Source organism: Mytilus edulis, chromosome 7 (assembly GCF_963676685.1).
Source record: "Mytilus edulis chromosome 7, xbMytEdul2.2, whole genome shotgun sequence".
Lineage (NCBI taxonomy): Eukaryota > Metazoa > Mollusca > Bivalvia > Mytilida > Mytilidae > Mytilus > Mytilus edulis.
Window position 1 is genome coordinate 16,830,402 of NC_092350.1, and position 25,359 is coordinate 16,855,760.

Below are 25,359 nucleotides of genomic sequence, written 5' to 3' on the forward strand. Positions count from 1 at the left end.
CAACTGGGGATAATATTATGTGCCTCGGAAGATCCTTCTTCAAATGTGACATTAATCGTGCTACTCTAGTTATGTCAAGTGATTAGACATCACGCAATAGCGGATAAAAGACCAAATTCTAGACCATCGGTCATATAAAATTTCCTAACCCTAAAACTTGCCCGAAAGTGATTCTTTTACATTGAAACTTGGGTTTTTATGACAACGGATAGAAGATATTAAAAATCGCAAATAAGACACTTTTTGGTGATCTCAGGTAAGCAGATTCTGCTCGACATCTGGCAGCCGTGGTATTGCTCCTGTTAGTTAAAACACTGTGATAAGTCTAATTCGGTAGGTCACATATGGGGAAACCGGATGCGATTGAAGTTAAGACAATTGAAATATATCCGTCGTCATATGTAAAACAGATATTCCATAACGTCATTGTTGAGGTGTGAGTCCAGATATGAGGCTTTCCATAAAGTCACCAAATTTGGAATGTTTAAGTGAGAGAACATCATCTTAAAAGCGGAAAGTAAAGTTGAATGATATTGCTAACTTCTTTTCTTTCTTCACTATAAGTTCCTATATGAAGTAAGACCAATATGAATGAAGGAACAAGTCGGCAACAAGAGGAGCTCAATTGGTTCCCGTAGGATTGCTCGTTGATTGTTGAAAACACGTCCTCCAAACGTAACAAATATGCTGTCAATCAAGAAAACAAGCATCTTGGTAATGTCAATGAATCTGAAGGATTTTTCTGGGTTTTTTTTTTTTCAAAGTATGATTTATCCATCCTAGAAAACCTAGTAAAAATAAAGTATGACGCAACGTTAGATATTGCTACTACCACGAAAAATAGCGCTAAGTAAATATTTCATGAGGAAATTTTCTTAGAAATGCTGAAATAAATATTTCAAATTATACATAAAAATAAAGATTGCTTCGTAAATTTTCACATTAAGATAGAGAAAGAATAAAAATATAATATTTATAGGGTTCAAAAGACACAGATTATCAGAAAAAAACGTTTACTTAGTGTTGTCCCATGTAACACACTCGAAACATAAAACTCGCGAAATGTTCACGCAACTCTTAAAAATTTTGCATAAATGTTCTATGACGTGAAATATTTCAGTATTGGTTTACATGGATGTCTCCATTTAAAATATGCATAGACATTTTGAAATGAATATGTTGTTCGGAAATGTCCCATGAGAAATTTTGTTTGGAAACTTGAAACATTTCAGTTAAAAAAATTAAATTTTGACAGATAATTTATTAAATTGTAAGCACGATCGTTTTGTACTCAGTGTTAGCTATAAAAACTCAAATTGATAGATAAATTGAGCTACATATTCAATTCAAAACAATAGGTTTGCAATGTCTTGCGGAAATTTCAGAGTTAAACTTTCATACCTTAAATTTTGTTTGGAAACTTGAAACATTTCAGTTAAAAAAATTAAATTTTGACAGATAATTTATTAAATTGTAAGCACGATCGTTTTGTACTCAGTGTTAGCTATAAAAACTCAAATTGATAGATAAATTGAGCTACATATTCAATTCAAAACAATAGGTTTGCAATGTCTTGCGGAAATTTCAGAGTTAAACTTTCATACCTTCACGAAACTTTACGGCCAAAAAACAGAGATTTGATTTCGTGAATATTATTTTTCGGCTTTGATTTCTATACCAATAAAAAGTACTTTAAAAGTTTAAGTTGGTACACCAAATTGTATTAAGATTACAGGAGTGTCTATAAAAAATAGGGGTTAATGAAAATGTCTTCCAAGGTTGTTCGTTAACAGTATGTGACGTCGCCGTAATATGCTAGGGACAGCATGAACTGCATTCGCGGGTTCCTTTCAGCAAAACGGAATGATGCACATATTACAAACTACACATCTATTAGACAATCAAAAAGTAAGAAAACTTCAGCATCATAAATATTAAGCCATTGTATTGTCTCTTGAACAACTGCTTGAATAAAATCATACTTGTGTTGGATATATAATGCAGCTATATTTCCAAAAAACACATAATTACTAGCAGTAAAAAAATGTAAATTATAAAATCATATTGGATTGGAATCTCATGACATTTCTACTTGTGTGTTATACTTTGCATTTACCCAATAAGGAAAGCAGGAAAAATTTTATAGTTTCCAAGTTAACGTCATTTTTCTGTTACGCTAAATGGTAGCAATATCTGACGTTGCGTCTATAGAATTCTATTTTAAAAATTGTGTATGTATGTTTGTATTAAAAACTGTATTAAAAACTTACTTGGAATTAACGTATTAGTGGTAATTGTCTGTGTCCAAACCATCATAAAAAATTACAGTAAACAATAATTCTGAATTTGTCATTGTCCAGATTCGTGCCTTCTACTTTTGGATTTCAATAATCTGCAATTGTTTGAAAAATGTACACCAAGCGAAACAGTGATATGTATACCAAATAAACAGTGAGATTGTTCCGGGGCTCAAATAAAACCAATAGTTGGAAGAAAGATAGAAGATATACAACCCCATGTCAAAAAGAAGAAGACAAAAGACAAAAAACAGTTTACAAAAGAGACACACACAAAGCAAAAGAGATTGCACAGCAAACAATCTACCACAAAGACCCTGCGATATGTCGCATTCAGTGTTGCCGTAACGTGGGATATAGTGCAGTTTATTGCTAAAATCAAATGAAAGATAACAGCGACCAACTTTGAATCATATATTCCTCATTACATTGGCAACTTATTCAACTAAACCCCAAAGGAAAGCCGTGCTTGAAATCGTTTACTTGTGATTAGCAATCTTTTTTTTAAAGAAAATTCAGATAGAAAACGTCAGCCCTGGATAGCGTACTAATAAAAATATGTAGACCCCATACGCAAATGCGTCTTTATTAACTGTTTTAATCTTTAAAAAAAAAGAAATTATAAAAAAAAGAGAAAAATGGAAAAAAAATATACATGTACTGTATCTGTTCCAGACCATACTCGTACGGTCCGACCATACTCGTACGGTCCGACCATACGCGTACGGTCGGACCGTATGAGTATACGCGTACGGTCCAGCTGATGTTTTGGGATCATATGGGTTAAATTTAAACAAATAATCATCAAAATCATTATTTTTAGTTATACAAATTGTTATTATTACATGTATATGGATAAAATGATTAAGCGAACAATTGAAATTAAATGTGTGTTTATTTGTATATCCGTGAATCCTATTTTGGTACTCAAGGTGACACTGACTTCCACAAAGAACGTCATATTTTTTTTACAGTAACATAATTTGTTCATGCACGTTCCTTTGCATTTTTTTTTGTAAAGTTCCTCAATATTCTAAAACGATTGTCCTCCCACTCTAAGTTTATTTCCGATAACTTCAATTTCAATTAGCATACTTGGCTTCAGTTTATGACATGCTAAATACAGGAGATTAACAGATTAAATAAACGTGATTTTTTTTAAAAGTTATAATATTGATGTTTTTTATTTCAATTACAATTGAACTTTTTACATTAATTTGAGATATAAGTTATGTTGATCTGTTATATACATTTGTATCTGATATACGTGACCAACTTCTTAATATTAGTCAGACCGTACGCGTACGGTCCGACCGTATGCGTATTTTGAAAATGTACGCATACGGTCCAGACCGTACGCGTACGGTTCAAATACTCATACGGTCTGGAACATCTATATCTCTCATTCTGTAAAGTTGTAAAAACTCATTAAAATTACCAAGCTAAAAAATTAATGCGCTATATGCGCGGGTTTTTTTTTTCTACAGCCAGGATAATATTGATAGTATTAATAGGGTAGCCGTTTCTGTTGTATGTATACTTCAAGGTTGGTTTGAAAGATGCTCTCAACTGTAACAAAACTGAATAAAGTGTTTGAAGAGGTCGTTGTCTTAAAGTTAAAAGTAATTGGCAGCTTCTTTTTATTCTGCTTGAGTAATCACAGTATGTAAGCATCTTCTGACCAAGCCAGAGAGTACAGCTCGTCCCCTTAACAATGCGGACTGTCTTCAACAAATCATGTCAACCGATGAAACAAATATATTGTTACTAAAACAATTAAGGAATAACAGTTCTGTAGTTGAAGAGTTGCCACCGTCAATTGTAGATTTGACGGTCGCAAATGCAGTTTTACTAGCGACGCGTAGCGGAGACAGTAAAACGGAGATTTGTGACCGTCAAATCAAAATTCACGGTGGCAACTCTTCAACTACAGTGCTGTTATTCCGATTCTAATGCATTACAAAAAGAAAAAATACGACAAAACTTGAAAAAAATGTCTAAATTTGACAAATAGAAAACATCCGCGAAACTTCAAGAATGATTTTGGCACAAAGACGTCATGGCTAACCGTGACGTCATACAATTGAAAACTTACAAACTGGAGGTTATTATGTTACCTGTACGCTTCAAATTCGGATAAAATTACATTAAAACGGCGAATTCGAGGTAGGTGTTGTTTTATTTTCGATTATATAGTAGTAATCGAACATTTGTTGATTCAATCAATTCAAAATGGCGGGTCCCTCTTGAGTTACACCCGGTCAACTGTGGATTTGACGGCAACTTTTAGCCAATGAAAAACATTGTTACATCCAAATTGCATTAGAATCAGGTATCTTGATTGTGTCAATTTCAGGGAACTTTTTGTAATCCAATATTTTCTGAATAAAGAAATGCGTGTACCAAGTCAGGAATATGACAGTTGTTTTCCATTCGTTTGATTTGTTCGGCTTTTGATTTTAATTTTTAAAAAGGCACTAGTAGTACCATGTTTTAATCTCAAAATAAAAACGTATGAATAAAACAAACTAGTTAGTATCTATATGCATATATGCTATAAGCATTTTATTAATTTTGGCATTTTGTAAAATCCGTGACTGAATTTTAATGCAATTTTTTAAGAGCTGAAGGAACTCCAAAAGAAACTTCATAGGAAGCGAAAGCAGATGTGTCGACAGGTCATTCACGATATGAAGAACGTTGGAAGTCAACCTAATCATGCTTATGTTACTTTGAATCTTTTCGCATTAAAAAATATCATCATATGTGTGTTTTTTGCAAAATCTCTGGTTTTTCAAACGAAAAGTGTTTAATCACAAAATGTGTTGACCAAACCGAATGTGTAATGGAGCTGGGTTTCTCAAAATTGGGTTGTAGTGCTCACATCTGATTTATAGCCAAACGATGTATTTTGGAGAAAAAAATGAGCACAAATGTGTAACAGATTCTGCCTTCCAAACGTTATATGAAATAACAAACATTTGTCGAGTTAAGCGCTTGTGGGAATTTTAAATAATTCAGAAGAATTTTGTTTTCATCGTTCATTGTATAAGTGTTAAAATTCCGCTATCAACACGGATAAAACTGCACTTCTGTTTGAAACTTTCAGTGGATCAAATTCTGTGAACATTTCATTCTATAAAACACTTTAGGTATTTAGAAAAAAGCATGCATCGAATGTCTGAATCAGTGAATCTTACAGTAATTTTAGAAAGTGCCCAAAGTGTTCATGCATTCTACAAAACGGCTAAATTTAGAAAATGCATAAAAAAAATACAAATAACTTGTTATTTCTACTTTTTGAGAGAGAGATTTATAATGAACTCGTCGTATAATTTGATGAAATATTTCATCTTTTTTTCAGCATTTCAGGTTGGTTACGGATGCCAAGTTGCCTCTTTCAAAATTGTCGAAGATTGGAAAACAGCTGCTTTACTCATCCATTTATTTATCTTTCCTTACGATATATTGTTAGATAACTCATGCAAAGGTGTTTATTATGTTTATGTCCATTTTTAGTCATATTGCTCTTCAGTTTCGGTCCATATACATCCTAGGCTTTCAAATATTCGTCTTTGAGCGTTCCTGCTGAAGGTTTATCCAGAAAAGCGCATCGGAAGTATGAAATTTATAAAGTGATGCCAAAGTTTTTAATTTATTATCCAAAATCTTTCCCGAGTGAGTCCATCCTTCCTTAACCAAGCAGTGTTGTGGTCTATGATTGTAATGGTCAGTCGATTGAGATCTGCGTAAATGTGGCCAGGGGATCTTAAATGTCGAATAAGAGGAAGTTCTGACTTGCATTCATAGTCGCTACGATGGCCGTTCCTTCGTTTAGTGAAATGACTCGCCAACATATTTTTAATCACATTTACACATTAGAGAATACACAGCATTTGTAGTCTTGCAATTAACATTGTAAAATATGTTGTATTCCTTACCAGTGGAGTTACTGTAAAAAGTCTGGGTATTCAGTATTTGTTTGCAAGTCAGGCATCGTTTATTTCAGCATCCATTGCAAGAGCCCACAGACGAAGATTCTGCTTTAGAGGATAAATCAGCTCGCACCAGCAAGTCTTTAATTAAGGCTTTTGGGCCTACGTAATGCCAGTACAGGTGGCTCGGGAAAGATCTTGGATAATTTAGAATGTTTTTATTTCTTTTCAATTTTCGCGGATTATGTATGATAACTTTGGGATGGAAAATCAATACAAACGGCACTCCCTTTTTCTTTACTGTGGATTCACTAATTTTCGTGTGTACCAATTTTCGTGGATTGAGGGAAACTTGCATGTTCGTGGATATTAAAGTTCGTGGTTTTGCCGAAGTCTGCATACAAGCCTATTGAAAGTTTGTTATTCGTTGGACATTTAATTTCGTGGTTAACCTGTACCAACGAAAGCCACGAAAATTGGTTCCAACAAAATAACGAATCCACAGTATATTGTATAAGTTCATCTAGGCTGATGTTGTTTGCACGAGAAAAACCTTTATCAACGCCTTTTCTTCTGTAGCCCCGATTTTTTTAGGTGACCTTAAAGTTCTTTTAGTTTTCTTTTTGCAGTATCGTTGGTGGAGCAAATCCGTTTTATTCGTACGGCATGGATGTAGGCAATGCTCTTGGTGCAATGTTCAGGATGACAACTCATGATTTTGATGTTTGTCTGCGGGATTGCAATACCTACCTTCCTATCCTCTTCGCTCCTTGTGGAGATAAGTTCGCGACAAGTTTTCTCCATCCAGATCTGTCTTTAGCCTTTGTTTCGGCTTCTCCCCAGGTCATGTCAAGATCCTTTAGTTCTGCCTCAATTGTTCGACGCCAGGTAGTTTTTGGTCTTCCTCTTGGTCTCTTCCCCTGGGGTGTCCACCAAAAGCTGTCCTGGTTATAATGGATACAGGCATCCTGAGAACATATGCCCCAGCCATCTGAAGCGCCTCTGTTGTATTTCTTTGAGGATACAAATGGACTTGGTCGTTTCGAGCAGATGGTCATTTGAGATACGGTTTGGCTAAAAGATTTTACAAATTCTCCTCATACAATTGTTGTGGAAACTTGAGAGCAATCTCATATCTGTTTTTGATACTCTCCAGCATTCACTTCCATACAGAAGGACAGATTTAACATTACTGTTATATAGCCTGATCTTTGTTTTTCTGTTGTATTTGCTGGACTTTCAAATGGGTCGTAGTCTTTGAAATGCAGATCTTGCCTTGGCTAGCCTACTTTTAATATCTTTTTTCGTTGGATCTTCTGTACTTATTACAGTTCCTAGATAGGTAAATTTATCTACTGTTTGGATTTCTGTACCCTCAGCTTCTAGTCGTAAGTTTGATGTTGTGTTGAGTCGCATTTCTTGAGTCTTTTTTGCGTTCAATTCCAGTCCAATTTGGCTTGCAAAATGGCTGAGCCGATCTGTCTTTTCTTGCATATGATCTTGTTTTGATTAAAGGAGTGCTATATCATCAGCAAAGTCAAGGTCCTCTAGGGTTGTAAACATGGACCATGTGATGCCTCTTTTCTTGTCACTGGTGGTCTTCCGCATCACCAAGTCAATGGCAACCAGAAATAAGATGGGTGAGATGATGCAGCCCTGTCGTACTCCAGATTGTACTTCAAACCAGTCAATTTCCTTGTTGTTGAGTATCACAGCACATGCAAAGTTGGTATAAAAGCATTTTATCATTGTGACGATCTTTTGTGGTACTCCGTATGATATAAGAATTGTCCAAAGAGTCTCTCTGTGTAAACTGTCGAATGCCTTCTTGAAATCGATAAAGTTGATGTCTTCCATTCTATACACTGCTCAATGATGTTCTTAAGCGCAAAAATCTGATCAATGCATCCTTTCCCTTTTCTAAACCCAGCTTGTTCCTGTCTCAACCTGTCATCCAGTATGGAGTCTATTCTGTTTAACAGTATTCTGCAAAACACTTTACTTGGGATTGAGAGTAATGTTATCCTTCTCCAGTTGTCACAATTCCCAAGATCACCTTGCTTTGATAGTTTAACGATAAGACCTTGCATGGGATTGCAAAACAGGTCTGTAAATACGATTTCATCCTTCACTTGAGTTGCAGTGTCAAGAAATGTGATATTATAGTCAGAGAGTTCATAAGTGAATTGTATTGAGGGATGAACATCGGTGGCATGTTGAATGAACACATTTAGTTCTTGTTTAGTAGTATTCCTCTTCGTGTCAACATCTTCGATGAATCGGAACCAATAGAGAGGTTGATAAAGAGAAGAATTGATAATTAACTGTTCAAATTTCCTCCTAAAAATATTGGCATATTTTACTAGGAAAATCAGAATAGATTGATATGATTCATTTTACATCATAATCATACCGATGAAGGATATCTGTTATCCGAAATATTAATATATAATTACATTCAATGTTTCCCTTTTTTATTATTAGTGTTGTTTTGTACTAATATCCAGAAATCTTATATCCGGCTTGAGTATCTTAAACAGAGACATATAATCGTCTCTAATTAAATTACTGTGTTATTACATTTTTTTAGTTCAAGCAGACTCCAATTTTAAAATAAAACTATTACATCAGCTCACCTCACCTATCATGTCTCTTCATGCCGGTAATTTTTTCCATTTCACATGGTCTTAATCTATTATAGCCCAGCTGTTCCACTTGAGTGGTGTTCGTTCTGTCTCTACAGTTCGTCTCCATGTGGTTTTGGGACGTATATCTTTTCTTGTTCCCTCTGGTTTCCATGTCAGTGCAACTGAACATGTTCTATTTGTATCCATCCTTAGTACATAACCAATCCATCTCGAACGCCGTTTATTAAAATAAAACTATAACTATAATACATTGTATATACAATAAAACGTAGCACATATGTCATTCACATAAGACTGTTATGTCTATGTTGTCGCGTCATACGGACTCCATGCGCTAAATAGCATTCATTAATTGTGTCTTCGTTGCCTGTTTTCTTTGGTACCTCGGAGCTGTGCCTCCCTGACTTGCCGTTTGTAGTCCATTGGTGTTTTCTTTGATAACTCGTTCATTAGACGAAGTATGGAAAGTACTGACAGATAATGTCATCATTTTCTGGTCCTTAAATTTCCTGTTGGAATATAATGTAGGTATTTGATTAAAAAAATCTATGGTGACCTATAGTTTTTAACTTATCATATTATTTGGTCTCTGGTAGAGAGTTGTCTCAATTTATCATATGAATAGCCCAAACTCTATGTTTATACTTTGTTTTAGTTGACAGTATACATGTAGAAGGTCCGATTTAACTTTAAAATAATAAATGAAAAATTAAACAAATGAATAAAACAAATTCAATCTTTACGTTCAGGGCCGTAACTAGGGTTCGAATTCAGGGGAGGCATGGTTTTTTTTTTTCTCGCAGTAAAATGACTAAAAATTACCCGTTTTCCTTCGATTTACTTACTTTAATAAACATCAGTATTGATTGTACCTGGAAGCAATTTTCATGCAAAAACAAACTGAGATTGCTGTTCGGGGTGAGCCAAGGCTCCGTTTTGAAGACAGTACTTTGACCTATAATTATTATCATTAAATACATTGTGACCGCGGATTTTGTTCTCAATATGGCTAAAATATATTTTTGTTAGAAATCAAACTGGTAAGTTAAAAAAAAACATAGAAAGCAAGATCATAGAAAGCAAGATATTTTTTTTGTCGAGGACCTTGAATTTCAATATTGTTGAAAGCTGAACAGACATGTATATAACTACAACCAGGGACTTTCTAAACTAGTATATACTTAGTTTAGAAACTCTCTGCTTCAACGAATGGGAATGTTTACTACTAAGGCATTGACCCTATACGTATGTATGTATGTACTTCTAGATTTCGCCAATTAAGACGCACCCCTTGATTGACTGCAAGGGTACAGCGGATCCATGTTCACTCCCGAAGGATTAATGGAGATGTGTCCTTTACAATATTTTCCACCACCAGAACAATCCCCATCCAACACCGCCCAAGGTTCTCGTACGATCGGCCGGGAGACGTTAAAAAAATGACTCAACAGCTGCAGCTGATTCAGCCGGTAACGAATTTCCGATATCATTAAAAAGATTCACAATACAAAGGGAACTTCCTCTGCTTGATAGAATCCCTAAATAGATATGAATAGTTATGTTTTATTCAAAATTGTCGAAAGCAAAGTTTCATATGTGTTCTTGTACGAATACTGAATAACAGACGGACGGCCACAAGGAAAAAAAAATACTGAAACGGTTCACTTTCGATAATAAAAAAAATCCGGAAAATTACAGATATATCACGTATAATGATAACACTGTTCAAACTGTAAACTTGTGTTGTTTATAATATAAATTCAAGTTCTTCTTGTACATATTGTCAATATTTCATTTTACTAATTAAAAAAATAATTTTGGTGTAGAAAATTCAGGGGAGGCTCCCCTGCCTCATAGGTAGTTACGGCCCTGACGTTTATCAGTTTTCTTAAGTTAATTTTTTTAAAAATGATAAAGGTACGTGTAAATTTGAAATCACTTTACATTTTCATAAATGATAGTTTAGTTTAAACAATATTTCATTCAAATAAATTGAATTGGATTGGGCAACAGGCATAGCCTATGTAAGCCCTCTCCACAAACCAAGGTACAATATATCACATTCAAACAAAGCAACACATACACAAACATAATGACAAAACAGAATTATTTTTTTTTCAAAAATACCTCTTAGCTGACTGGAATGATACTTCAAATAGTTTGCTCAGATCAAAAGTATGACTCTTTTAAGAATGCTTCAAATTGTTTAACTCAGGAAAATAAGAAAAATTATAGATAAACAAAGTTTTAATATTCCAGGTAATAAACTCCAACATTCATTAGAGGTCTCACATTAAATTAAATGGTCTCCAGTCAGTTATTCAAAATAATAAATTTGGTAAGTAAGTAAGTAAGTAAGTAAGTTTTGGTTGATTATATAGGGAATCATTGAAGCATGACTGGAGAGGTCAGTCAGTGGGCCCCCCTTAGGAAATGTTCTGGATCCGCCACTGGTAAGTAAGTAAGTAAGTAAGTAAGTAAGTAAGTAAGTAAGTAAGTAAGTAAGTAAGTAAGTAAGTAAGTAAGTAAGTAAGTAAGTAAGTAAGTAAGTAAGTAAGTAAGTAAGTAAGTAAGTAAGTAAGTAAGTAAGTAAGTAAGTAAGTAAGTAAGTAAGTAAGTAAGTAAGTAAGTAAGTAAGTAAGTAAGTGAGTGAGTGAGTGAGTGAGTGAGTGAGTGAGTGAGTGAGTGAGTGAGTAAGTAAGTAAGTAAGTAAGTAAGTAAGTAAGCCGGTATAAGTATTAAAGTAAGGACTTTATTTAAAGAAGGTGACTCAACTATCTTGTAGACGGTCCGAGTTGACTTTATAGACCGGTTCCGAGTCGACTTTGTAAACGGTCCAAGACAGTTGTCTTTTTGGTCACTTATTTGTCTGTCCGATTTGACCTACATAAGAATGTCCGATTTTACTGGGTCCGAAATGTCTCCAGGCCGACTTGTCCCGTTCTTTAAAAGCACAGTAGAACTTTGTTGTCTGTGTTAAAAACTTGTTCAATTTTATACTAAACTTATATTAAGCCTTTTTGTGCGGGCTATATCCGCCAGCTATTTATTAAAATGCGTAGCCATGAATACAAAACATTAATAAGCTTCAGTATTATATATGTATTTAGACTTCATTTTAAATATTATGTTGAATCAGGTACTCTGGAAGGTCGAGCAGTTTCCATTTGACTCAGTCTTGTACTTTAAAATGCATAACAATGATTTAACCTCGAAGTAATAATCTTGTCTATTTTTTTTAAGGTTTTTGGTCTATTGTTCTTTTTGCGCGAAATTCGATTTTATTGTTATCACCAATGAAATCAATACTTCTGATCACGTGACTTTAAACTATTCCAATATGGAGGTCAAAAAATGTGCATGGATATTGAACTCATAAAGTGAAACGAAAAACTGCAATTTCACGAATATAAACGATTGTACCAAGTAGGTATGCATTCATTACCCAATAATAATATATACACATAGTATCTGCGTTATTCAATGTTGATTCTTTTGTTTAATCAGACATTAATTCACTGTTTTTGAGCTTCAAATTCGAGTGAAAAGGGAAGACGGCCTTCAAAACAATAACGTATACTCGTGTTTATGTTTGTAAAGGTACACTCAAGAATGTCTTAGAAACCTTAAATCACTGTTTGTTCACACTCCAAATTTGATTGTTATTGTCAGCAGCAGTTCTTTTTTTTCACTAATTTCAGATGAATAAGATAAAGGAGATACATTTTCTGTTCACAATCACAGAAAGGGACACTGAGTGACTCAGCTCTGGACTCCTTTCTTCAATACTTCTAAGGAAGAAATTGAATTGCTACCAATTCAGCATTTCTTTTAAAGTTCCTTATTTATATTAGCATTCAAAACTAACAAACTCTTGATTTCCATTGCAGTTTATACATTTTTACACATTTACACAGTTATGAGATATATTTATGTATTTGTTTTATTTCTGTACAACACAAATAATAATGAACCACTTTCCAGTTATTTTCATAAATGAGTTTTAACGGTTGACCCAAGGTCGCTCTGCAGAAATTTTGTCATTGAACAGTTGACTCTGATGTTTCAACATTGGCATTATGACATAAAAAATTACGGGAAAATCCATGGGGTTTGCCCGATTGAAAGCAGTTATTCATATCCCCAGTAGCAAAACCTACGACTTTATCTAGCACATGACTTTTTGTGCCATGTTTTGTATAAACAATAAACTACAATAATAGTAGATGTGACATCATGATATATGTACCATATAAAATTCTACAGACCCCAATGGAGTCATAGGAGTGTCGTAATGGTAGTACTTTCATGACGAATAACGGCAAAAAATCTTGCCAAATGATGTCAACAGTAATTTTCGGTGCATAAAGATAAAATGTACACTTTCTTTAATACGATAAAAAAAAAGGACTGTGTTGACTAACCACATTAGTTTTTCCGAAAAAATAATGGTAACAGAAATAAGTTGACACCTTCGACAAATCAAGATAGGGATATTTTGACGAATCAGTGACATTTTAACCAATTTGACACCTACCATGCTAACAGTATTCCAGTACTGACTATTTGGCGACTGACGGAAAAGGGCATTCTTAAATAATTACCCTCTCATACATGTAGGGGATACCTTTTTGACAGCGTTAAATCAATAATCACATAATTTAACTGAACTGTATTTGGAAAATGAATGAGTTATCTCTCTTTATACAAAATTCTCTTGTAAATTATTATGATAGTCCTGACCCCTAATGTAGAAAGGCTTGTAATTTCCGCACTGGTACATATGTACATAGTCCCCACCCCCTTCTCCCCACGAAATTTTAGGTAAAAAAACTTTTTGTAACTGTTACAATGTAGAAAAGGTCTGATGAAACTCAGTAATTTCAAATCCTGTGCAGTCGTTTGCGGTATTTTCATGGAAAAATCTGTTTTCCATCATCAAACAGAAGCTGAAACTGCTTGTAAACGCTTCATGATTGTTAAAATAAGTTTAATTCACTTAAAAAACAATTTAGAAACTTGTGTACAAAATGTATGTTTAAACGAAGTTTTAAAGCATGTGTAAAAGAAGAAATTAACCGATGAGAGTCGAAATCCGTACATAACAGATACATGTATCACTATAATACGACTTTGAAAGTAAAACAGTTCCATCCTTTTGTAAAACAGTCTTTAATACATGTTACGTGACGTATATCTATCACATTAATGTTTGAGAGGTCTTACAAGCTAATAAAAACCATATTAGTCAGTATGAAACACCAAAACGGAAAGAACAATAACCGATTACGTTTTGTAGTTTACAAATTCTAAGCTGATTTACAGTTGTCTTTTTCACTATGTTTGTATCGTTTCAATCCAGCAGATTCCAGTTTATTTCAACCAATGCATTGAAAAGAAACAAAAATTTGTAATGAAAGGTTAAGTTTTTAAATTTATCAGTATTAATTGAGTTTGAATAGAAATAACTTATTAATATGGATGAGTGAAAATTATTTGTTTGTAAAATGATAAGAGCACCCTCTACAATATCAATAACAAAGATGGTGGAACGTAAGTGGCGGATCCAGAACTTTTCCTAAGGGGGGGCCGCTCCAGTCATGCTTTAATGATTCCCTATATAATCAACCAGATTTCCCCCCTCCCCACCCTGGATCCGCCTATGAACTTTAACAAACCACCTCGCCCATGAAATTTAAATTTTTCTCTTATTTCTTGCTTATTGTACTCTATAGTCCGCATCCCGTCTGAAAGGTCCAATTTTGGAGAATAAAACCGCGGACTATACAAGCCTTTCTTTAGATGGTAATCATGCTAATGTACATTAATGTAAAAACAGTATATTGCATGTAACTTAATTTTTCTTCTTTATCCAACATGTCCAATATGGAAAACATTGCAATTGTGATAGTGTGCACGTGGTAAAAATGTAACTATATATATGTTCCCAGAACAAAATATTTAATGGAAAAATAAAAGAAGAAAAGCTGACCTAACAATTGGTAAATACAGATACATGTTTGTACTTAAAATTGAGAATGGAAAAGCTTGTTTATGATCATAAGCTAGTATCTGAAAGGAAATTTTGTTAAAATTTTGTACCTGTTTTTCCATATTTTACTTATAAATGGACAGGTTTTCTTCCAATTAAAATTACATACATGTACAGTCTGCAATTAAAGTTTTTAAAACATTTATTAGATTCATAAACTATCCTTGATTTCTACCAAACTTGGACAAAAGCTTCTTACAATCAAATAGTATTGAGAAGAATGTTTTTATTTTTTTCCTCATTTTTGTTGAGCCAGCGATTAACAGCAAAAGTAGGCGAGACACTGAGTTCCATGGACCACTTAATTTTTTTTTCACACACTCACCGTTTTTGAGTAAAGTCCAACAGAGTGTAGTTGGCAGGTCTGTATCAGGGCTTCCAAAACGGTCATATATTCCAGTCATTTGTATAATGTCCGGTAAAAGTCTGGCTGGGCAAAGCATGAAACGGTCATATACTTCTTAGTTTTTAAGGCTTTTTGGGTCATTTTTACATAATTCACGAATTTTTTTACCCAACCTTTTGCCTTTAACATCAACACATTTCCGGTCATAAATGTGACATGATGATTAATTACTATCAACACAACACCTACTTCAATACTTTCTAATTTCAATCAAGGCTAGTTAGTAGTTGGACAGCTGAAATCTACCTGTTCAGGTGACAGGTGAACTATGTTCAGTACCGGACATCGTATAAATTGATCGGTTTATTCACAATTGATGTAGTCCAAAAGATTAAAATTATTAGAAATTAGTTTATCAACATGATTTGATGAAAAATTTAAAAAGATTTTAAAAAGAAAAATCGTCAGAACTACGTCGTATGAACTAGAACATGTGTGCGCATGTGCACTGGTGGGAAATTTAATAATGCATCTTACATTTCTTCAAAAATGCTAAAATTATCATTGATACTTGTATCTAACGTTCATTTCAAGTATTTTGTTGAAGAAATAACATGGAAAGAGCTTCTTCTCTCAGTCGTGCTTTGTAAACGTACACAGATTTTACGTATCCGTTTATGGTCCATGTTTTACCATTGTCAAGTCAACATCCGGTTAGAACAATGTGAAAACGAAAGTAAAGTTTTTGACAACATCATTTTGCACAAATAAAAAGTCTAAGGCAGATATGAGCACGCTGATGTGCACACTTTGAATGATGCACTGCCATTTTAACAGTTACATCCAAACATCAAATTCATATCAAAGTAAAGTTTAAAATCGTTTTTTTTTTTCATGTAATGTCAATCATTGGATTGGCCATCTGATTACCATAATTGCCTTTTGTGACTAAGTCTTGAGGGATTAAAATTGGGATCAGATATGAAATGTCTGGCTGGCTCAAATATTTTTTGGGAGCCCTGGTCTGTATGTATATTTGTAATAAGTGGCAGGTTCAGACTAATTTGTACATAATTACGCGTTGAATACCCTTTGGTGGCGTTTGGCTTTTGTCTACTCTTTTGTTGGGTTGTTGTACATGTATCTTTGACATATTCCCCAATTCCATTCTTAATTTTATACAGTATAAATGTACACGTGTTTGTATACATTTGTACATGTATGTAAAAATAATAAGCCAATCAAAATGTGTACCATAATACTAAAAATGCTATATATTTATATGTTCACTAGTGGTTGACAATTAGTCTTTGGAGATTTCTTCCATGATATATAAAAACAATTTAACATCCTATGAACAATAAAAAAGTGTTTTTGTGCATATTTTACAATGGTTGCCTTCATACAGTGCAGAAGCTTACTCCTTATGGAAAACAACATACATTTGTAATATTTAATAGCCGTATTTCAGATTTTTGAAGTGTTTATCCAGAAGACAGGTTCTGAATATCTAATAATGATTTTTCTGTACATACAGAACTTCAGTTCTATTTTTATCATTTCATTAATTTATCACGACCAAAAATGGAAAGCCAATAAAAGCCACACCACTGACATCATTTAACATGGCTCAGTAAATCGAAATAAGTTTGAAATTATTGATTTTGATCTTCTCCCTTTCAAATAGAATCCAAGTCATTATAGAAGTAAGTTTTCATTTAAATGCACGATTTAAATCTTTCTGTAATTTTCCGATTAAGAATTATAGTTACGTCATTAAAATGAACAGTTATGGTAGATGATTGGTAACAGTATAAATAGAACAAACAATACACATCATGATTTAGCTTGTAATTAGTATTAGACTACCTTATATTGACTTTAATAATGTAATAGAATTTCTTTGGAGTAAGAATATATTTCATTTTTACCCGTTGGCAGATTTCCAGTTTATAGTGTTCATTATCAATAAGATAAACCCAGACTTGTGAGGTCTATTGTGTCCAGGATAAAAGGAAATGAGGCTACAGACAGGCTGATCAAATCTTGTTGTTGATTGTAAAATGATAAGCATGGCAATGGTTTGCCAGACCTCAGATTTAAATGTAAAGAAGGGCGACAATTTAGTAATTTTTGACACATTAACTATTTTTTATTAAGCATTTGACAAAACGCAAAAGCCAAGGAACAGTGCTTTCAATTCAAAATGATGGCAATGGCTTACCAGAAATCAGATTTGAATTAAATGTTAAGAAGGGCGACAATTTAGTAATTTTTGACACATTTATAACTCCACATGCATTTGACAAAACTCAAAAGTCAAATATGGCCATGGAACAGCACCTTCTATGCAAAATGATAAGCATGGCAATGTCTTACCAGACTTTGGATATAATTGTTAAAAAGAGCGACAATTAAGCAATTATTGGCACATATAATTATAAACTTGTCATGCATTTGTCAAAACCAAAAGTCTAAGAAACAGCACCTTTGATGCTATTCTTTAACTCAATTTCACAGTAAGACCTTTGACAGTAAGTGCTAACTCACACCTTACTGCAAGTTTGCATTTTCTAGTCCAAAAAGATACATTATAGTCCTGACTTTTATCATGATTATGGTAGATAATTTGTATACATGTACATGTGTACATCCAGATGTAATCTTTAATGTTTTTATCAAAAATGCTAAAAGTGAAAGTCTGAACACAGCTGCATGACAGCTAAAAAGGTGTCACCAATAAATAGATCTACAGAAAGTATTTTATTCCTATGCCGAGATATCTGTTTTGTTCAATTAAGTTTCTGAATATCATGATTTTATTTTATTAGTTTATCAAATGTTTAATTTGAAATTTAAAAAAAAGAACACTGACTTTTCTGTAAATTTTATGTTGATGGTTGTACATGCACATGTACCTTGTTCTCAAGGGGAATTTAACACAGTTTTGAACAATTGCATGCTTCTTTATGTGTTAAAATTAGGGTGACACCTTAGCTAGGTCACTATTAACATTACATACTCAAATGCATCATCATTGTACATTTGTACATTTTACGATTTAATTAGAAATACAAAATGTATGTATAACTCTGTGCTAGTGCATGTAGTGTCAGCAGTGACCTACATAATTTGTACATGTATGTTTGGTTGGTACTGATTGCTACCTAATTGTACTTGAAATGATTGTTTTCCGAGTTGGGGTACCAACCCACATTATTATGAACGGACATACTTTAAAGTAAAAGATGCAAACTTATTTGTATAATTTAAAATTTGTTTCCCATACATGTGTCTGTCAATCATTTAACAAAATAAGATTTTAACATTGACACCTTAGATATATAACTTTTTCTAGTTGAATAAAATCAGATAAAAAGTAATTTAAATATTAAGCATCAATTTATTTTCTTTGTTAGAAGTTTTGGTTTATAAGTGAGGCTGTCGTAAAACATTTGCCTGGAGGCTATTTCCTATAAAAATGATTGTGTATGTTATATGAATTAACTTAGTGGAAAATAAATCAAGTATAAAATTATGCTTGGTTTTTACAGGTTATTCAGCTAAAAATCTTGTTAGAGTGTATAAAACCTTTAAACCACACCCCACATTTATAGTTCAAAAACACTATGCACTTTTCATAAGCTGCAACCATTATCCCAAAACTAGGTAACCCATATACATTAGGCTAGAACGAGTATTGTGAAGGGAAATGGGTTACACCACTTATAATCAAAGGTCCAGGGAGGGTTGGGCACCATCTTGAACTATTTTAACTTTGCATTTGCCACATTTTGTATGTACCTGTCCAAAGTCTGGAGCTTGAATTTCCACTCATCATGCCATTAGACATGTACCATATATTATTTGTATATGTATATTTACATGTATGAATCAATATATTTTGAACAACAGTCATGTACGAGCCACTGTGGCCAAGTGGTTTATTATTGTATCACTATTATTATCTATAGCTACATGTAGCATGTCACCACTGAGGTTGAGGGTCCTGAAGGATGAGCTTGATTTCAATTCTTAACTGACTAGGAGTATCAGTTTTACCGGTGGTGTTGGTTGTTCTCTCATTCCTGCTCCTACATGTACGTTAATACAAGTCAACGGCCACAATATAGCCAATGCTAAAAGTGACTTAAAACAGCAACAATCAATCAATAAGTCAGTCATCTGTTATAATACATTATTACAATATAATACAAATTTCCCCGACCATCATCCCAGATGGCCTCTATTATATCAAGACCTACCTATTGTATTTATTGTGAACTTGTTCTTGTCCTGAATATGCATGGAATATTTGCCACTGGATGTTAAGCAACCAACAATCAATCAATGTTATAATACAAATTTACAGCAAACACATTTAGGGTATACACAAATTATTTAATTCACAAGAAGATACATTGTAAATCTTTCTACTTTAATACTGGTGTGTGGCAGCCATAGGTATAGGAAGATGTGGTATGAGTGCCAATGAGACAACTCTCCATCCAAATAACAATTTATAAAAGTAAACCATTATAGGTCAAGGTACAGCCTTCAATACGAAGCCTCTGCTCACACCAAACAGCAAGCTATATGGTTCATGTTCATAGTGTGAAGTACATATTTATAACATAAGTACATTGAGCCCACATATATGTAGGTTTTCAGATATATTGTATATTGTCCACCAATCTTGACAATTTTACCTTTTATATGATATATGTAGTACAATGTACATGTAATGCATTGTATCCTTGCACTTAAAGACAAAATTGAGATAATGATCTGCATGTATGGGAGTCCTTGGCTTGAAGTGTATAAGCTATCAACTTGTGCTTACTTTCACTGGTCCTAAAGCAAAATGTTTTTAGGAAGTCCAATCAAAATTGGCTTACAGATATAAATACATTATATTGGTATATATTTAAAATCAGGTATACATATAAAATGGACCAAATCAGAAATTCAACTCAATCACAAACGACACTTTTTGCTCTGAATGATACTGTTCTATCTCCGCATCCTTATATTTGACATCTAGGCTTTTTACGGAATATCCCTCATAATGCCACAGTGAGCACAATTCTGAATTGGTCCATTGAATTGACTTTCAGTGTAAGTGGTGTCATGTTAATAGTTTGTGCTGAATTCATGATAAACAGAATAATTTGTTAATACATGTACTTGAAATCTTCATTTGTGTTCTTTTCTTTGCAGGACTTGCTTAAAGGAAGAGTAAAAAAATTGAGATACTGACTTGGCTGTGATCCTACTTTTAAGACTGGATAATAAAGTACTAATATAACGGTAAGAATTATATGTACAATGTAATACATTTACATTACTCTGGATTCATTATTTATTATTTGTGGGATATTAAGTTTTGTAGATTTCGTGGGTGAACCATGGGCTAGGATGGAGACTAAGAAAAAACCATGAAATTAAATTTCCACGAAAATGCCAAGTTTACTGAATCCACAAAAATTGATATCCACGAAAATAAATGAATCCACAGTAATGAGTGTGTAAATATTCTCTACTTTTATTTCAAATTAAAAAAAATTCAGAGCCCCTATATAGCTATTACAAAATTATAAGAAAACCACTTCAGATAGTGTTACATTTTATATTATAGCATCACATTACCATGCTGCTAAAAGGCCCTTGGGAGAACACTGAGTTCAACACTGTCATCTTGTTTACCACTGAATTATGAATGGGGTACACTACTTAGCATTACTACACATACATGTACACATACATTTTTGTTGAAAATTAATATGGAATAACACAATAATTCACTAACTTAATCTATGGAACTTCACGTCTTTTTAACCTAAACTCATCTCTTTCATGTCTTCAGACAATTATGTAACAATATAGCTGAGTTGCTGAAATTGGTAATGTTCTGACATAGATATATATATGTATATGTAACAACTGCTTAACCTGGATAAAGTACCAGGTGGACTCAAATATCATTAGAATTGATATAAGCTAATATAACCCACACACACAAATGTAAGGATCAGATCCATATTATTATGTTTCCATGACATGGTTTTAAAAAAAAAGGCTAGTCTGATAGGTTTCCGATTTTAAATATTTGTACTTGTAATAAGTTATAATTCAAAGTATTCCCCAGACTTTTATTGAATAGTTGAGGTCTAATAAGAATCTGATTGGAAAGGAGGATATTAGTTCATTAAGTCTTATTCTGACAGTGTTGATATGACAGAAAGAGCAATGACCTGGCTATTATATACATGTATGGGACAATTTCTCTGCTCTGGAAAAATGAGTCAATATCCACATTTCAGGTCTGTTTCAGGAGCTTCATCTACTTTAAATTTGATTTAATTTATAAATTGCCTCTGAATAAATTTAAAAATTGTAATCAAATTTGGCACATTCAGTATTGATCTTTTAGGGGGGTAATTTCTTATTTTTTTCGGGGGGAATTGGGGTGTTGTACATGTTTCCTTAATGAAAGAGCGACAGTGGAATTTGGGGGTTTGCTCTCATGCCCAGTAGCCCTTTTCACAAAAAATCTTAAGCGAAAATTAATCTTAATTAAGATAAAAATATTTAGTTGAATTGTTAAGGAATATTTTAGACTTGCATGTTTGATAAATTTTACACTTAAGATTTTTTGTGAAAAGGGCTACAGACTGATATCTCTATATATATATACTAGAAAGATGGGTAGTTTTATAATTTTTAGTAATAAGTAAAAATACATATAGTGATAAATAATTGTCATATCATTGAAACTTTTAGTGAATTTGTGTAAAAGGTTTTTAATTGTACGTTTTGTTGACACAATATGATATGGATGTGAGCCTTAACTTGTTATTATTTGATTAACAATAAAGTCTCGTTTCACACAGCGGTACTTATTTACTACCAACCATCACAGCAGCGGACATTTAAATGAGCCAAATCAATGCATAAATAATATTGAAGTTTTGTACATATAAAGGTATTGCTTTGAACAAAAGACGAGTATTCAATCTCTTACCTGTGTTTGAGAGATTTTTAACAAAAGGGGGAAGTAGTAGCTATCATGTGGTAGGGTCACGACTGACTTTTAGTTGATTTGAGACAGATTTAAACGAGAAGGACAACACGATATGAGGACTTTAAACAGGTATTTTTGTTTGTTAGTGGGAAATTTATTTGTTTATTTGAAAACCTTTGTCAGCCATGTTTATTGAATTATCAAATAGATTATAAAATATTTATCGTAAAAAGACGATTGACCCAGAGGTCATCTTCGTCCCTTTTAGCCTTAGAAGTATTTGAATTTACCTGTTAAGTATAATACTAACGACATTAATGTGTTATTTACATATGTAAACAAATTACTCTGATGATTTTGGATGATACCTGTTAAAGTAATCACTATTCTTTACTGGCTTTTATTTACTGGCAAGAGATAATAAGATAGAGTTAGTACCCATAACAATAATTTGTAGTTAGCACAGAAAATCAATTGAATGATATTATGATATTGTAATTAGAGTATATGAGGATAAAATGACACAGTATCAATTGATATTAAATCTCAGCTGTGAATCACAATTTATGTAAATATCTACACTTCAATCACATTTTTGACTACATGTGTTAGCGTTCATGTTGAACTGTAGAGAATTGGTTTTCCAAAAAATGACCAGATTTTGCACTTAATTCAGTTTGAATTCTGCAAAGTACTGCAAACATAATACCCCCCGCGCTGCCTCCCCCCCCCCCCCCCCCAAAAAAAAATAAAAACCCTAAAAAAACTGCCCCCAAAAAAATTATTTTGTGATCCAGTAAGATTGATCTATTTAGAACTTCAACTTGCATGTAGATTACATTTGTATATGTGCAAAAAAAGGGCCCATGGGAGCTATTAACATCTTTTCCCAGTCTGGCAGTCATTTTCTGAGGAGAATTCTGAAAATTACTACTGACATTAACCCACCCCATCCCCAATCTACCAACCAAATAAAAGATAATAAGAATACAAAAATCTTCTCCTGAAACTACTTGGCAAAATGCACCAACAGAACAAAGGTTAAATTTGGGTAAAATACAAGATTTTGCTTTTTCTTAAAATCTGTTAAAGATTGAAAAGAAAATATGACAAAGTAGAAATGCACAGAGTGTACCAATGTTATGATCTACGTCTACTGTCCAGTGTTCACCAAGACTGTGAGACTGCACAGAGTGTACCGATGTTAAGATCTACGTCTACTGTCCAGTGTTCACCAAGACTGTCAGACTGTACATGTACAGAGTGTACCAATGTTAAGATCTACATCTACTGTCTAGTGTTCTGACTGTCACACTATTTTATGGATGATTTTAACCAATGTTTTACCCTTTATGTTGCAAGAATGGTCAACAAGTAGAAAGTCTACAAAAATAAGAATTTCTTAAGATCTGTTAAAAGAAAATCAGTCAAATAAGAAATGTTCAGAGTACAATTGGAACTCTATAGATAAAACTATCCTTGTGTAATTAATATAAAGATCTACACAACAGTCAAACATCGATGTGAATGATAGGAGTTTCATATTGCCCTAAAATGGTGAGGCTTTTAACACTTTGGCAAATTAAGTAGACCAACACTTAAACTGCAAAGATGCTCAGCAAGACGAGATCTCCAAATACTCTGATCATCAAGAAAGAAAGATATACCAATAATTGAACATCGTTTAAAATGTTTATTTGAGTTATAAGCTACATGTATATTCTTGAAAACTACATGTATGAACTAGTAAACTGCAAAAATAATCAGCAAGACAAATTTCACAAGTACAATGTCAGTCAACATGGCTGCAACTAAAACAACTACTAACAAGAGCTATTGCAATTTGTCCTTAAATTACATCATTTGTCTCAATTTATTAGTTTTTGTCCTATTAATGTAGAAGATAGAGAGAAAGAATTGTTAACAGCAAAATATTATCTTTGAATAAGTTAAAATAGTTGAAATTTCCAGTGAGCTCGTTATTACCCTTAATTGACGACTTTTGACAAACTTTTAACTATTTGCTGTAGAAAGAAGTCTAAGCAGTAACACTACATGTATCAACCACACACGATCTGCAAATAAGTAAAATGATCGAAACTTGCAAATGTTGTTTCTTGTAGCCCACACAATTTCAATTAAACCAAATATTTGTGTTATACATTGTTCATTTTATACAATAATGCCAGGTGAGCAATGCAGGCTCCTTGTACCTCTAGTTTTGTTTGTTGTAAGATGTAAATGCACATCAAGGCTCTTACACATATTTCGTAACATAATGTTATGCATTTTATCTTTCTTAATCATTAATAGCAAGATATGCAAAAAAACATCTTGAAATTTAAAGTGCTTTTACACTATAGGATAAAAGAGAAAATTTAAATAAAATTTTGAATCATTATTCTATTTGCTTAACAAAGAAATCTTCAACATCTTATCAGTTTAATCATTAAAATGGAATGTTATGGAAAATGCTTGTGACCTTATAATCAGGTCAAAAGGACAAATATTCAGACTGATTTGAAATATGCAAAGAATTTGTGTGTTCTAAACAGAAGACAAATCCTGTTTTGAAACAAATATTACACAATATTTATATGTAACGGTGTCATCATATATAGTTTGATTAATGTCATCTACATATAGACAATTTTATATGTGAGTAAGCATTAAACTTATTGTAGGAAAAAAGACCAATACATTTTGCTGAAAACAAGTTTTTAAGTCTAATTGTCTATATTTAGTGCAATATATATTTTGTTTGCATTTTTTTGGGTGGTTTATTTTATATGTTTGTCAAAGCTATATCACTTTGTTTGAAGTTATATAAGTTATGTGTCGTGTGATGCATTTAATATATTACATATGTAGTACTAGTGTCTTCAAAATGAACAATTGTGTCTTTAGTTGATTTAAGGCTATTTCAAACTCACATTTGAAAAATAAGTTTTATATTATGGCTACCAATTATTAAGACTTATTTTGAGTTTTTAAATGATATGTTATACAGTCGTTTGACAAAAGTGAGTTCCCACTAAAAAAATGTCCTATCATTTC

At 33.0% G+C, this 25,359-nt stretch overlaps 3 protein-coding genes across 5 annotated transcripts in view; 1 reads left to right on the forward strand and 2 right to left on the reverse strand.

Moving 5' to 3' along the window:
• LOC139480884 (trifunctional purine biosynthetic protein adenosine-3-like) overlaps positions 1-25,359 on the reverse strand; it is a 483,263-nt gene that overhangs the window by 94,520 nt on the left and 363,384 nt on the right. The window lies entirely within an intron of this gene.
• LOC139482986 (uncharacterized) lies at positions 7,742-8,089 on the reverse strand. The gene has a single exon (XM_071267016.1). It carries the CDS (start codon positions 8,087-8,089, stop codon positions 7,742-7,744), a length of 348 nt encoding a protein of 115 aa, XP_071123117.1.
• LOC139480883 (B-cell CLL/lymphoma 9 protein-like) overlaps positions 12,194-25,359 on the forward strand; it is a 48,509-nt gene continuing 35,343 nt past the window's right edge. Inside the window, exons 1-2 of one of the 3 annotated variants that reach the window (XM_071263809.1) lie at positions 12,194-12,310; positions 20,499-20,588. The gene's annotated coding sequence lies outside the window, so the exon portion shown is untranslated. Of the gene's footprint in view, positions 12,311-20,498; positions 20,589-22,259; positions 22,432-25,359 lie in introns of those variants that run through there. The other 2 variants (XM_071263811.1, XM_071263810.1) reach the window with 2 other exon arrangements.